The 13,070-nt window shown below is 49.9% G+C and overlaps 1 protein-coding gene across 1 annotated transcript; it reads left to right on the forward strand.

Moving 5' to 3' along the window:
- The first annotated feature begins 5,162 nt into the window (after positions 1–5,162).
- Positions 5,163–10,114, forward strand: LOC119437390 (DNA (cytosine-5)-methyltransferase 1). Its single transcript, XM_037704419.2, has one exon. The coding sequence runs from the start codon at positions 5,260–5,262 to the stop codon at positions 9,328–9,330; it is 4,071 nt and encodes a 1,356-aa protein (XP_037560347.1). The 5' UTR covers positions 5,163–5,259; the 3' UTR covers positions 9,331–10,114.
- The last annotated feature ends 2,956 nt before the right edge of the window (positions 10,115–13,070 follow it).

Consider the following 13,070-nt stretch of genomic DNA (forward strand, 5'->3'; position numbering starts at 1 on the left):
TAAATCCATCAGAAACTGCCGCTGAGCGTACACCACAGCATACAACACGAGCGTTCGCCCAAGCCAGCATGCCAACTGCCCATAGATGGCGCCACAGTCTACGCAATGGCGGTGCCCACGAAAAAATGGTCTTACATGGGGTATACACTTGTCCGAAGATCAGGCCAGGCGACATGAAACCATGTATACAACATTAGATCATCCTTGCAAATTTTCTTTTGGAAACACAAGCATCGAACGGTTGATCACAACCGCTCGTGTTTTCAAACAATATTAAAATATTCATGAAAACTTAACAGATAACACAGCATGAAGTGCGAAGCAGGAAAGCATAACTGCGCGTCAACTCGATCAACAGGTCAATGACATTGTATTAACATGTTTGGAGCATGTTTAAAGCACCTGCAAACTACCCGCTGCATGACATTACGCCTGAATATTAAAAAAAAATCTAATACTAACAACACGATCTACTTGCTATCGGTTTCAGAGAGTTAATCACCCACAGGGCGAACTCAATCGACGAGAAATGCACACATTTACCTGTTTTCGAACGCTACCCATAACATGAACGACAAAGCTCGCAGGAAAAATATTAAACATTCCGTATTACTCACCAGTTTCCAGTAAGAGACCCTTGGTCGCGGCCACCTGTCATTGTCCCTGTAAAGAGCGAGGCACCGAAACAGCTGCGTTAAGGTCGTTTCACATGGTGCAATTTTCATCGCACCGGAAGTGTGATTTCCGACACATGCGACGAAAGTTGCAGTCGCAGGGCCGATTCTGCGATTTTCGGCTGCGACGAACCGGTTGGTCGCAGCCGATGATCAATTGATGATCAACCAACCGGTTGGTCGCAGCGTCGCAGCAATCGCTGTGATTTTCCGTCGAAAATGTGCCGAGAGCTATTTCGCGGTCTGTTTTGGAAAATGGGAGAGGTCGCTCAATGCAACGTTTATAGATACTTTTTTGTCTATAAATATTGGCTCAACAAGCCTCAAACAGTGCAACTAATTGAGTGGAGCCATGGATTGCACAATCGGTACGTAACATCAGCACCGACAGGCGAACAGTGCAGATAAAAACTCGGTCAGATTCGGTTGTGTGATTTATATGCGTTTGTTGACACCCTACGTTGCTAATCACGCGACGCTTTTTTTAGGTTGGCTTCGGGTGCTGATAGTATGTACTTTTGCATGATTTTTCTGTTATTCACATGCACTGCGAGTTGGTAAATAGTACAAGGTGTCCCTCCTGGGAAGGCATGGCCTTCGGATGTCGTCCCAATTTTCTGGTTGTAGAGACAACTCGCGATATACGAAAACGCCAGTTTTTGCGCGGTATGCTTTCATGGACGGAACAATTTAAAGAATATGCAACTATGGACAAATGCTACGGTCAATAGGTCATGCTATACGCGCGACCATTTAGTTGCAGTCGGTTGGTTTGGGCTTTCGTGCGTAGTTTATCCAATGAATTATCTCAATTCAAGATTCTGTTATTTCTGCTGCGATATGCGACTGCTTATCAAGCTCTCAAAGCGAACGTGCAAACTATATATCGTAATGAATGTTCTACAATGCCATATTTAACGCTTTGACTGGGATGAAACAGTATTGTCAATTTGTTTTCGAAGCAATATTTAAAGTTTTTTTCCCATTTTTCTGATGTATCATTTTTCTCCTGCACAAAAACCAATAAACCTTCAGTGTGTTGCAGACTTTGTACCCTTACTGCATCTGTATTAACCCTCACCCATTGAAAGGTAATTGCATATTTCGCTTACTTCAGTGCATCAAATTACTTTTGTTTATGCTGGTTGTAACATATCGCTGTACTCAAACAAACTACTTCGCCATAAACATCCTTGCCTTTTCTGGCTTCTCTGTCTCTACTTCCTAAATTAACACATGCAATAATGCGAAAAGCAGCCAAACACCTTGTTTTTATAAGCAGTAGATAACTCATTAAACAAAATCAGATCAAAATAGTGCAGTGAAGTCAGCCGGTTGCATTCCTTTCTGTGAATGATAGCATCTTTTCAAGTGTGGGTGGTTCTTGCATGTCCACAGCTCGTAAAGTCTGCACTCATCACGAGGCATAGGTATTGCTCATTAAGATGGAGGCAATGTTGCTAATGAGTCTGCACTTTAATGTATTACTGCATAACTTCGTACAACCATATCCCATCATTACTCAGTCAAGCTTGCTCAGAGTCATATTCACCAAAATTCTACTTATCCGAGCTTGCTCTGACTCATATTCACCAAAATTATACTCGGCCGAGCTTGATCTGACTAATATTCACAAAGATTCTACTTAGGCAAGCTTGCACCGAGTCATATTCACCATAATTCTACTCAACTGAGCTTGCTCTGACTTATATTCATCAAAATTATACTCAGATGAGCTTGCCCTGACTACCACATGACAAAATTCACTAAAAGTTTACTCAACCGAGCTTGCTCTTACTGGTACTCACCAAAATTCTATTCAGCCAGGCTCACACGAACTCAGACTCATGGTTAGTTCGAAGTCCTAGTAAGCCGACGTTTGAGTGAGTTCACCGTGCTATGTATACATTACACTATGTGACCTGTATGGTGAATAAGCAAACATTGCATATGAGTACGTGTTGCATCGGGTGAAATAAGGACAACTGTACACACTGCAGTTAGTTTTCTAGAGTTTAACTGACCGTTGAGTGAAAGCTTCACCTCATGTCGATTCAAGCAAGTGCATTGGATCTGCATCATATTTTTTGCCAATCCTGCTGGCTGTCCTGGCCATTACTAGGTGGCCACATTTTGTACATTTCAACGCAAAGTTGAATAAATGACTGTGGTGCAATATATTAAAAAAAAGATGCTTGCATCACTGCACGTATAACAATCAGAACATGATACAAACACATGCACATAATATGCACACAAATGATAAATACATAAAAAGACAGAATCAGCTAGCCACCACCTATTGAAAAAAAAAAAAAGACAAAGCACAGACCAATGCTGCAATCGGACTACATATAACCATTCCCCTTGCCAGGTACATGGGCTATAGGAGAAACACACGTGCAACCTAGCAGTTACCTCGAGGTAGCAGCTATGGACGCTTCTGCATTCGCAGCTGGCCACTCAAACACTCAAGTGTGTTCAGTGTGTACTTGTACTTAGGCACACTTTTTATTGTCTATATCTCAAAAATTTAATGTGGCTCCTCAAAATTTTGAGAATGTTCGGATTCTGAGGCTTGCAAAGGTAAATATTTTTATTCCATTCTCGTTCAAGGTGAAAGCTCATACAAAAGCTTAGAGATATTGTCAGTGCCCCTTACTTTCCCTCAGAACATAGAAAGTCTGTTACTGAGATTCTAGAAGCTTTTCAACAGCAAGAAAGGGAATCAGCTTTCCCTGTTTTCAGCATTATGTTAAGGCAGCCAATTCAGGGAGGCATAAAGTTTTGCTAATGCTATCGGTTCGGGAATACAAGATTAGATTGTACCTTGACGCTTTCCTAGCACTTTCTTATTTTGGTCAAATAATCTAGTTTGAAATGGCTCCAGTTAGCATGCTCTAACATTAGTCTAATATAGGTTAAGTACATGACTAGCTTAACAGACTGGAATGATGGCTTTCATTTCCAGGAAAGGAACCATAATGTCTGCTCCAGTTGCATATGTTTTTGGTTATCTGGAGTTTTCAGCCTCACTCTTAGATAATGTGCTCAAGCAGGTAGAAGCACACGTATGCTATTAGCGGATAGTTACGATAGCTTCTTACTTTACACTTGCCAATATGAATACAAAATTTTAACATTCGATTTTGTTATTAAACGTACTCCTAACAACGTATTTTAATGTAAGCCGTGGGGCTACGCGGCTGCGCTACGTACTGCAGAATATTGACTTAAGCTTCTTGATACAGATTAACAGCACACTAACAGCGCGAGAAACAGGACGAGAAAATAGACGACGCCCATGTCTGTCAGAATGATATACTATGTACACAAGTGACTGTAGCTCCCCCAAAAAATGTGGTGTCGGCTTTTACGCCTTTCGAAATATTCAGAGAGCACTTGTATGAATAATTACAGCACACGCGCCGAGACGGACGAACCAGGCTGGCGCTAAGATTAACGTTCACAACGCAAATTCCATGGCACGTTCAGTAATTACACACAGATCATTTGCGGCTTCCTTCAGGGGCAGACGTGAGCTTTTGGGTTGGTGCTCGCAGCTAAGTTTGGTGCAAGAATATTGCTAGGAGCAGGAACCGCTTATGCGCGATCACGAGCAATATACACACATTCTTTTTTCAGAGGCTGACGTTAAGCACGGGTAGTGCGAGGGTCTCTGCGTTGACATGACGACTTCGCTGCAGACGAATTCCGAATACTGCATATGCGATGACAACAGCTAGAGGGGCTTGTTGATAGGTCCTCTTGTAATTCGTTGTACCGCAGGAAGAACGACACGGGCATAAAACACACACGAGACAGCACACAGCGCTGAACGACAACCAGCGAACAGCTGTTTACGTCCGCCATTTCTCCTCATATTGAACATCATAAACCGCTGTTGTGCACTCGAAAACAAATTAAACTTTGAAGCGTTTTTAAATTCCAAAACGCACGTATTATTTGGGCCTAATAAAGAGAGGTCAATTTTAATGCACACGTCTTTTTCATTACATTAAAAAAATTATACGGCTTGTGCAACAAAACCATGCAGCAAGCAACCCTGGGCGTCGCACCAGTCTCATTGTTGAAATCGCATTCATGTGAATGAGCCCTAACAAAATCGCATTGCGACGCGTGCGATCTCGCCGATTTTTTCGCTCCGGCCGCAGCATGTGAAACAGTTGCGAATACCGATGCCGCCGAGCCGAAAACGACAGCTGCAGCTTTGTTTTTTGGCATGGCTCGGCGGCGTCCTCCGTAACTATGGTAACGCTACTCTATAATGAAGGCTCTATTACGTACACACAGACAATACTACAAAACAAAATAAATACAAAATATGTTAGGCAAAGAAAAAGTCGCTATCATTTTTTTTTCCGGCGGTATTATCAATTGGTAAGCGGGACTGAGCAGCGAGCGATAAGGCGGCGCCACCGCCGCTTCGCGCGCTATGTTTTTCGCGGGAAACCGCTTGTAGCGTGGGGCTCTTTGTCAGCCGGTCTCCCGTGTATGTGGTGTTGGTGACCGATTCTATCTCGCAATATTTTGTTTGTTCTCCTCGAAAGACGTCACCGACAAGATGAAAACTGTCAACGCGGTGCCCGTGTCCACCGTGAAATTGGATACGACGAACGGCAAGTGCTCATCGGACGAGAAATGCGGCGGGGCGAACGGAGGCTCGGACGACCGCGAAGGGAGCGACGACAAAGAGGAGTTGCCGTCGCCGCCGGCCGCCAAGCTCAAAGGTGGGAAACGCAAGCGACGCTCCAACGGCGACGCTGCCGGCGGCAGCCAGCCTACTCTGACCGCGCTGTTTAGTCAGATGGCGAAGCGCGTCAAGAGCGAGAACAAAAAACCGGCTGTCGCGGAGGTGAGCTACACCCGTTGCTCCGACTGTCGGCAGGTGCTGGACGCCGCCGAGTTGCGGCTTTTCGAGGGTGACCCGGCGGACGCCGTCGACGAGTTCTCGGCGCTTACCGACCCGCGGTTGAGCGTGTTCGATAACGAGGCCGCCGTCGACGACGGCGGCGACGACGTGATGGACACGCCGCAGCACAAGCTCACGCAGTTCGCTGTCTACGACCGGCACACGCACCTGTGCCCCATCGACGCCGGCCTGATCGAGCGCGACGTGGAGCTCTACTTCAGCGGGTACGTGAAGCCCATTTACGACGAGGACCCTTCCCCCGAGAACGGCATATGCTGCAAGGCGTTGGGACCGATCGGCGCCTGGTGGACCGCGGGTTTCGACGGTGGCGAGAACGCCGTGATCGGATTCACCACTCCGTACGCCGACTACGTGCTCATGGCGCCCAGCGAGCAGTACGCGCCCTTCATCGACGCCATCAAGGAAAAGATCTACATGAGCAAGTTGGTGATCGAGACGGTCGTGAAGGACCCGAACACCACGTACGAGGACCTGCTCAACAAACTCGAGCTGACACCCCCGCCTCAGGGCATCGCCAAGTTCACCGAGGACGCGCTGCTTCGAAATGCCCAGTTCGTAATCGACCAGGTGCAGAGTTTCGACGTTACCGGAGACGACGATGAGGCGCACCTTATCGTGACGCCCTGCCTGCGGAGCTTGGTTAACCTGGCTGGCGTAACATTGGGTCAGCGGCGAGCGATGCGGCGCGGTCGACGCAAAGCGTTGCCCAAGAAGTCCGTCTGTACGTTGGCTACGACAACGCCGCTCGTACGAGACGTCTTCGAGGTGCTGTTCCACGGTCAGATCGATGACAAGGCTTCCAACGCTGCCCGTCGCAAGCGGTGCGGAGTTTGCGAAGCGTGCCAGTCGGCCGACTGCGGCAAGTGCAGGGCGTGCAAGGACATGGTGAAGTTTGGAGGCACGGGCAGGCAGAAGCAGTGCTGCATAGAGCGGCGCTGCCTCAACAAGGTCTTCCAAGAAGCGGAAGAAGACGACGGCGACACGGAAGAGGTTGAGGATGAGCTCGACCGCAAGGCCGTGCAGGCGGAGGCGCCTGCGTCGCGCAAGACGATGCGGCGCGGTGGCAGCCACGTCTGCTGGGTTGACGACAAGCCGGTCACCACGCTCAACAAGAAATTGTACTTCTCGCGCGCCGTGGTCAACGGCCACGAGCTGCGATGGGGCGACTTCGTGCTCGTCACCCCCACGGATCCCGGTACACCGTTGTACGTGGCCCGAATCGTCTACATGTACGAAACTCCGTGGGGCGAGAAGATGTTCCACGCGCACTGGTTCTGGAGGGGTTCAGACACCGTGCTGGGCGAATCGTCCGATCCTCGCGAGCTCTTTCTCGCCAACGAATGCGAGAACCAGAGTCTCAGCACAGTGAACGACCTCTGTACGGTGGTGCTCAAACCCGCAGCCCAGGACTGGTTCTCTCGCGGTGGCGTGCACAGTTTGGAGGACGAATGCGTGCTGCAGGGTGACGACGACGGAAGGTCGTTCTTCTACCAGAAGGCCTACGAGCCGGAGCACGCGCGCTTCATCGACCCGCCTGAACTGTCTTGTCCAAAGGAGTGCGACGTGACGCAAGCTTGTACCTCGTGTCGTCATGCAGAAGCGCAGGGGAAACTGGAGACTCCTGTTCCGGGAGAGGTCATCGAGGAAGACGGCGGCACACTCTGCTATTCGAGCATCTCGTTCCAGGGCAACTCGTTCTGCGTCGGCGAGTGTGTCTTCCTGGAGCCGGATGCGTTCCACTTTGACTTCAAGCCGCCCAAGAGCAAGAACAAGGGCAGCGTGAAAAAGGAAGACGTGGACGAGGACATATACCCAGAGTACTACCGCAAACGTTCCGAGTACATCAAGGGATCGAACGCCGACGTACCCGAACCCTTCAAGATCGGCAAGATCGTATCCATTTATAGAAAATCAGGCAGTGGTGACGCCAAAAACGAGCCCGAAAGGTTCAGGCTGAGGGTCAAGAAATTTTACCGCTCCGAGAACACGCATCAGCCAAAGCTGGACACCAACCTCTGCCTCTTGTACTACTCCGAAGAAGAGGCTGTGGTCGGGCTGAACAAGGTGTGCGGCAAGTGCTACGTTGTGTACAGCGAAAACCTGGCTGAGGACGTCGAAGACTATCTTCGCCGAGGCCCTCACCGCTTCTACTTTACCGAAGCGTACGACAGCGAGACCAAGAGTTTCGTGGAGCCTTCATCCAAGGCGCGCATGATGGGTTGTCTCGGCAAGGGCAAGGGTAAGAAAGGCAAGAGTTCGAGCAATGCCGTCAACATCGAACCGCCCGAAGAGTACTACGTGCCGCAGCGCAAGCTACGCAGTCTCGACGTCTTCGCGGGCTGCGGAGGCCTGTCCGAGGGATTCCACCAGGCCGGCGTCAGCGAGTCCTGCTGGGCCATCGAGCGGGAAGAGCCTGCCGCCACGGCCTTCCGTCTGAACTTCCCGGACGCCACCATCTTCACTGACGACTGCAATCGTCTCTTGCGCCTGGTCATGGACGGCGAAACCGTCAACGAGTGTGGGCAGACGCTGCCGCAGAAGGGAGACGTCGAGCTGCTTTGCGGCGGACCTCCGTGCCAGGGCTTCAGCGGCATGAACCGCTTCAACTCAAGGCAGTACTCCCAGTTCAAGAACTCGCTCATCGCCTCATACCTGAGCTACTGCGAGTACTACCGGCCGCGCTTCTTCTTGCTCGAGAATGTGCGCAACTTTGTCTCGTTCAAGCGCAGCATGGTTCTCAAGCTAACCCTGCGCTGCCTCATCAGCATGGGTTACCAGTGCACCTTCGGCGTGCTTCAGGCCGGCAACTACGGAGTGCCGCAGACTCGCAGGAGAGCCATCATCCTGGCGGCTGCCCCGGGAGAAAAGCTTCCGCTCTACCCGGAACCGCAGCACGTGTTCGCTCCTAGGGCCTGCCAGCTGACCGTAATGGTGGACGACCGCAAGTATCTGTCCAACTGCAAGTGGTCGTCGTCCGCTCCGCTCAGGACCATCACTGTCCGCGACGCCATGTCGGACCTGCCCGAGATCCGCAATGGCGCCAAGTTCGACGAGATTCCGTACGGCGCCCAGGCCCCGACGCCGTTCCAGAAGAGTCTCCGCGACGGTGGCGCAGTGCTGCGGGATCACGTGTGCAAGGAGATGGCACCCGTGGTCGAAGCCCGCATGCGGCACATTCCCCTGGCCCCGGGCTCCGACTGGCGCGACCTGCCCAACACCGTCGTGCGGCTCTCGGACGGTGTGACGTACACCAAGAAGCTGCGCTACATGCACCACGACGCCAAGAATGGCAAGTCGTCGACTGGTGCCCTCCGCGGGGTCTGCCCCTGTGCCTCGGACAAGCCGTGCGACCCGCTGTGCCGACAAGACAACACGCTGATCCCGTGGTGCCTGCCGCACACGGGCAACCGACACAACCACTGGGCAGGGCTGTACGGTCGACTCGAGTGGGACGGGTTCTTCAGCACCACCGTGACCAACCCGGAGCCGATGGGCAAGCAGGGCCGAGTTCTGCACCCCGAGCAGCACCGTGTCGTGAGCGTGCGCGAGTGTGCTAGGTCGCAGGGGTTCCCAGACACTTACCGCTTCTTCGGCACCATCCTGGACAGACATCGGCAAGTCGGCAACGCCGTGCCGCCGCCCATGGCGCGGGCTATCGGACGCGAAATCCTCAAGTGCTTAGCTGACGAAAAGGACAATTGACTCTATAGCACTGAAATGTGACGATCAAGTGTGCCTTTGGGGAGGATATGGCTCCCAAACTCCGGAGAATGTACGTTTTTTGGTGCTCACCGTTTTTAGATTGTCACATGCGGTTTGGCTGCTGTGTGTTTCTATGTGCTGTTTTTAATCCACGGATATTCGCTTTTTGACTGCCTTTTCACACTCAGCGGCAAATTTATGCCGGTTTGTAGGTTTAATTAAGCGCTTAGATATTACCTTATGGTCTCTTGTCTGTAAGAAATGGTAGGGCACACTGAAGGCGACTGTTGTGTTGGAAAGGCAATTTCCTGCTGCACTGTATATGATTTTTTATCACTATTTTTTATGCACCTTAAATAAAGAAAGCCCATGGTATATATTATTTAAGTGCGAAGATAGTGAGTGTTTTCAGCGTGTTCTGTTTAAGTTTATCAAGTCATTAAAAGTACAACGAACTAGTTCGCTCTTAACAGTTCCTTTGGCGTTTCTGCGTGTCGTAGCTTGAGTGTGCGACCTTACGAAGTTTTCTGACATCGGTCTTCCCAGCGGGCGCATTCATTTAGAGCCATGCGAGTTCCAACTATCAGTACTCAATAAGACGTCGTTGCTGAGGTTGTAATTACGTTTAGATTGTTGTCACGCTTGGCAAAGCTGACGGGATCGCTGTACGGTTGAGTGGAAATCGTGTTTTACCATTGTGTCATGTTTCAAACAACCAGTGTTTCATGTGTAAAAGTTTTACGCTCATTGGACGATTAAATGATCTATTTCATGTACACCTCGAGTGTGCTTGTGTTTTGATTTACTATCCGCCTCCGCGGTGGCTGAGCGGTGTTGGCATGCTGCTGCTCAGCATGAGGTCGCCGGTGGGAGTCCCGACCGAAGTGAGGGTCTTTATCAAACCTTCGCTGGCTTTCATGACCGCCGCCACAGCTAGGCGTCACCACTGTGCACGTGACATCATAGGTGTTCGTGGTCAGGATTAGAGTATTGGTTTCCTAATAATTTTAGTCGGCATGCAACAGTTGCGCTCTTCGGCAGATCAGTTTCGGTTTTCTGAGGGAAACTGGCTGCAATATTCTGCGCTGTAGAAATTAATCATCTTACGTTTTAAACCGGCTACGAACTTGGATGACATGCTTACGACTCTTGAAACTCGGTTAAAAATGTTAGTGTAATTACTACCTCTAGTTTTCCTAAAGTATGATCCCGAGAAAATTGCCTAAATTATCGCGCCTTCTCCATTCTCAATGCCTTTCGGACGCATTTTCTTAAACATACTGTAGATTACCCGACGTGGTTGCTTAGGGTCTGTACACGCTCGAGCCGCCCATCGCCGCAAGCCACACCGCCCTCGCGCGGTCCGCTTAAAATGGCCGCTCTGACGGCACGAGAGGCGGTCGTCAACTTTTGCCAGTATGCAGCATGTATGCGGCGACTGCACAGACATGGCGCTGGTTCGAAGCGAAGCGCGAGGCCTAGGCTGCTGTGGCAGTTTTTTTTCGGTTTTTGGGATCATTGCAAGGAGTTATCGAGCACTCGCTGAGATAGTCGTTGAACGCAGCAATCCGCTGTACCCTGCCCTGACCTCTTCAGTGCGTGCGATCGTCAACGGCAACAGACGGATATGTGTTTACGCGAGGGTCGGAAACAATGAAACTGGCGATTTCGTGTGTGTTGGGCCATATTTCGCATGTGCAGTACCAGCTGTACAAACGCGAAGGCCATCACATACACGCGCTTTCTAAGCATGACACATGTTCAGCACGCGTCAGAATGAAAAGAGTGCGATCGCCCACCTCGGCGTATGGTGTGCCTAGGTGTGTGTGTGTGCTTCATCGCCGCGAAGCTCATACGTGTATGTGCATTGTGCAGTGGCCTGGTTTGTGCTTCAGGAGTGACGATACGACCTGTAGCGATGAGCTTTATTGTCGCGTCATCGCAGCCATTCGTAATGTGCTGTTTGTGCCTTGCTTAATGCGAGCTGTTTTGGCGGCTGCGATGTGCCTTGGTGACCGCGAACACGTACATATCGTTTGAGTGCTGGGGTTCTTACTTTATGAAGTGAAGGGTACTGTTAACTTATACGTGCCATGTGTCGCAGTGGTGCTAGGCGTATAAGTGTTCGTTTTATGCGATGCACATATGCTTTGAAGTAAACCGTGCATACAGAACAGTTTGTACAGAACATTAGACCCAAAATTCAAGGAGGCGGAAACAAACCGTACTTGTACACATACATTGGAAAATAATGAAACCTCCTTCTCCTTAGCCGAACTTTCTTGTAGCTAAGCAGCTGCTGAGTTGGACACACAGTACAAGCTCTTTAGGGTGCTTTTTATGCATGTGCTCTGAAGTAAACAGTGCAGAAGCACTGCTGGTCGTTTGTGCTCTTTGCATCTCAGTATAGGTATTGTATCAAACCAGCTTTCCTTGCTTTGGACACATGTTTGTTTCCAGAGTTGTGTCTGCACATTTTACTCTTTATGAAGAGGGGAGGCTAGGGAACAGCTTAAAAGTTATATCACTGCTCCATGTATTGCAATTATTAATTTCCTGCTAGGCATCATGTGCTGTAATGTAAACAATGCAAATGTGCTGCATGCTATTGCGGATGTGACGATGCAGCACTCACCTTATCTGCCACTGCTGAACCTTTCATGCTGAAAAATGTGCTTTGCGAGTTGTACTCCATCTCAGTAGTTCCTTGTAGCACTGGGGCAGCTACAGGGCTTCTTAGCCAATAGGAAGGTTGAATGCCCCTCAAGGTGTGTTCGTCCGCGCTGCGTCAGCTGCTCAGCGTCTGCTTGCCATCCTTTCGATACATCCGCCACTGTTGGTGCAGTGATGCAACAAATGTTCCTATGTTGTAACTATAGGCTGCGTTTACATGAATGCTACTGCGGGGCTTCGGTTCATCGACACGCTGTCTGAGCAGTTCAATGCAGCCTCCTTAGCCAGTTTTAGTAAAATCGAACGCCTTGATATATGTTCGCATGCACCACGCCACCTGCTCATGGCATATTTGGCATTTGCTCACCACTGTCATCACGTACCATACTAGAGCAGAGTAGGAAATTAATGATGCAGGGAACAATGAAACCTTCGTAGCGTTCTGCATCATCAATGCATCACCATCGCTACTGCTGTGGTGCCATCCAGGCGCGTAGCCAGGGGGGGGCTGATGGGGCTTCAGCCCCCCCCCCCCCCCGAAATTTTTTCGTGCTGTCATGCATCGCCGACCAAAACAACCACCGGCGCCGGAAATCATTGTGGATTTTGTCTACAATGTCTTTTTGACACTCGAAAAGACATTTCGGCGCGAAAATTGCGAACTCGGGCTGGATTTCGTGGAAACGCCCATGCACCTGGAGTCACATAACGTAAGGAGCCCCAGCCGAGCACAAAGTTTCAAGGGATTTTCAATAGCGAGCGGGCGCGTCGCCGCATCTGGCAGCGTCACCGGAATCTACGGAGCGCATAGATTTCAATTCCGAAACTGTATGGGTATAAAGTTCTCATACACTTTTGACGCGAAAGTGCACTGACATTTCCAAAGGCGTGCTTCTGATTTTTAATTCTGGAACTTTCTGGGTTTAATGTTTTTATAAACTTGGGCCAACATGTACGCACTCGAACGCGCGTGTCTAAGCCGTTCCAGAAATGGAAGCACGCGCTCGCAATCTTCCACGCACAGGAAAATATTAAATATCACCGCGACTGTCAGCTGGCATCTGATA

Source organism: Dermacentor silvarum, chromosome 1, assembly GCF_013339745.2.
Source record: "Dermacentor silvarum isolate Dsil-2018 chromosome 1, BIME_Dsil_1.4, whole genome shotgun sequence".
In the NCBI taxonomy this organism is placed as follows: Eukaryota; Metazoa; Arthropoda; class Arachnida; order Ixodida; family Ixodidae; genus Dermacentor; species Dermacentor silvarum.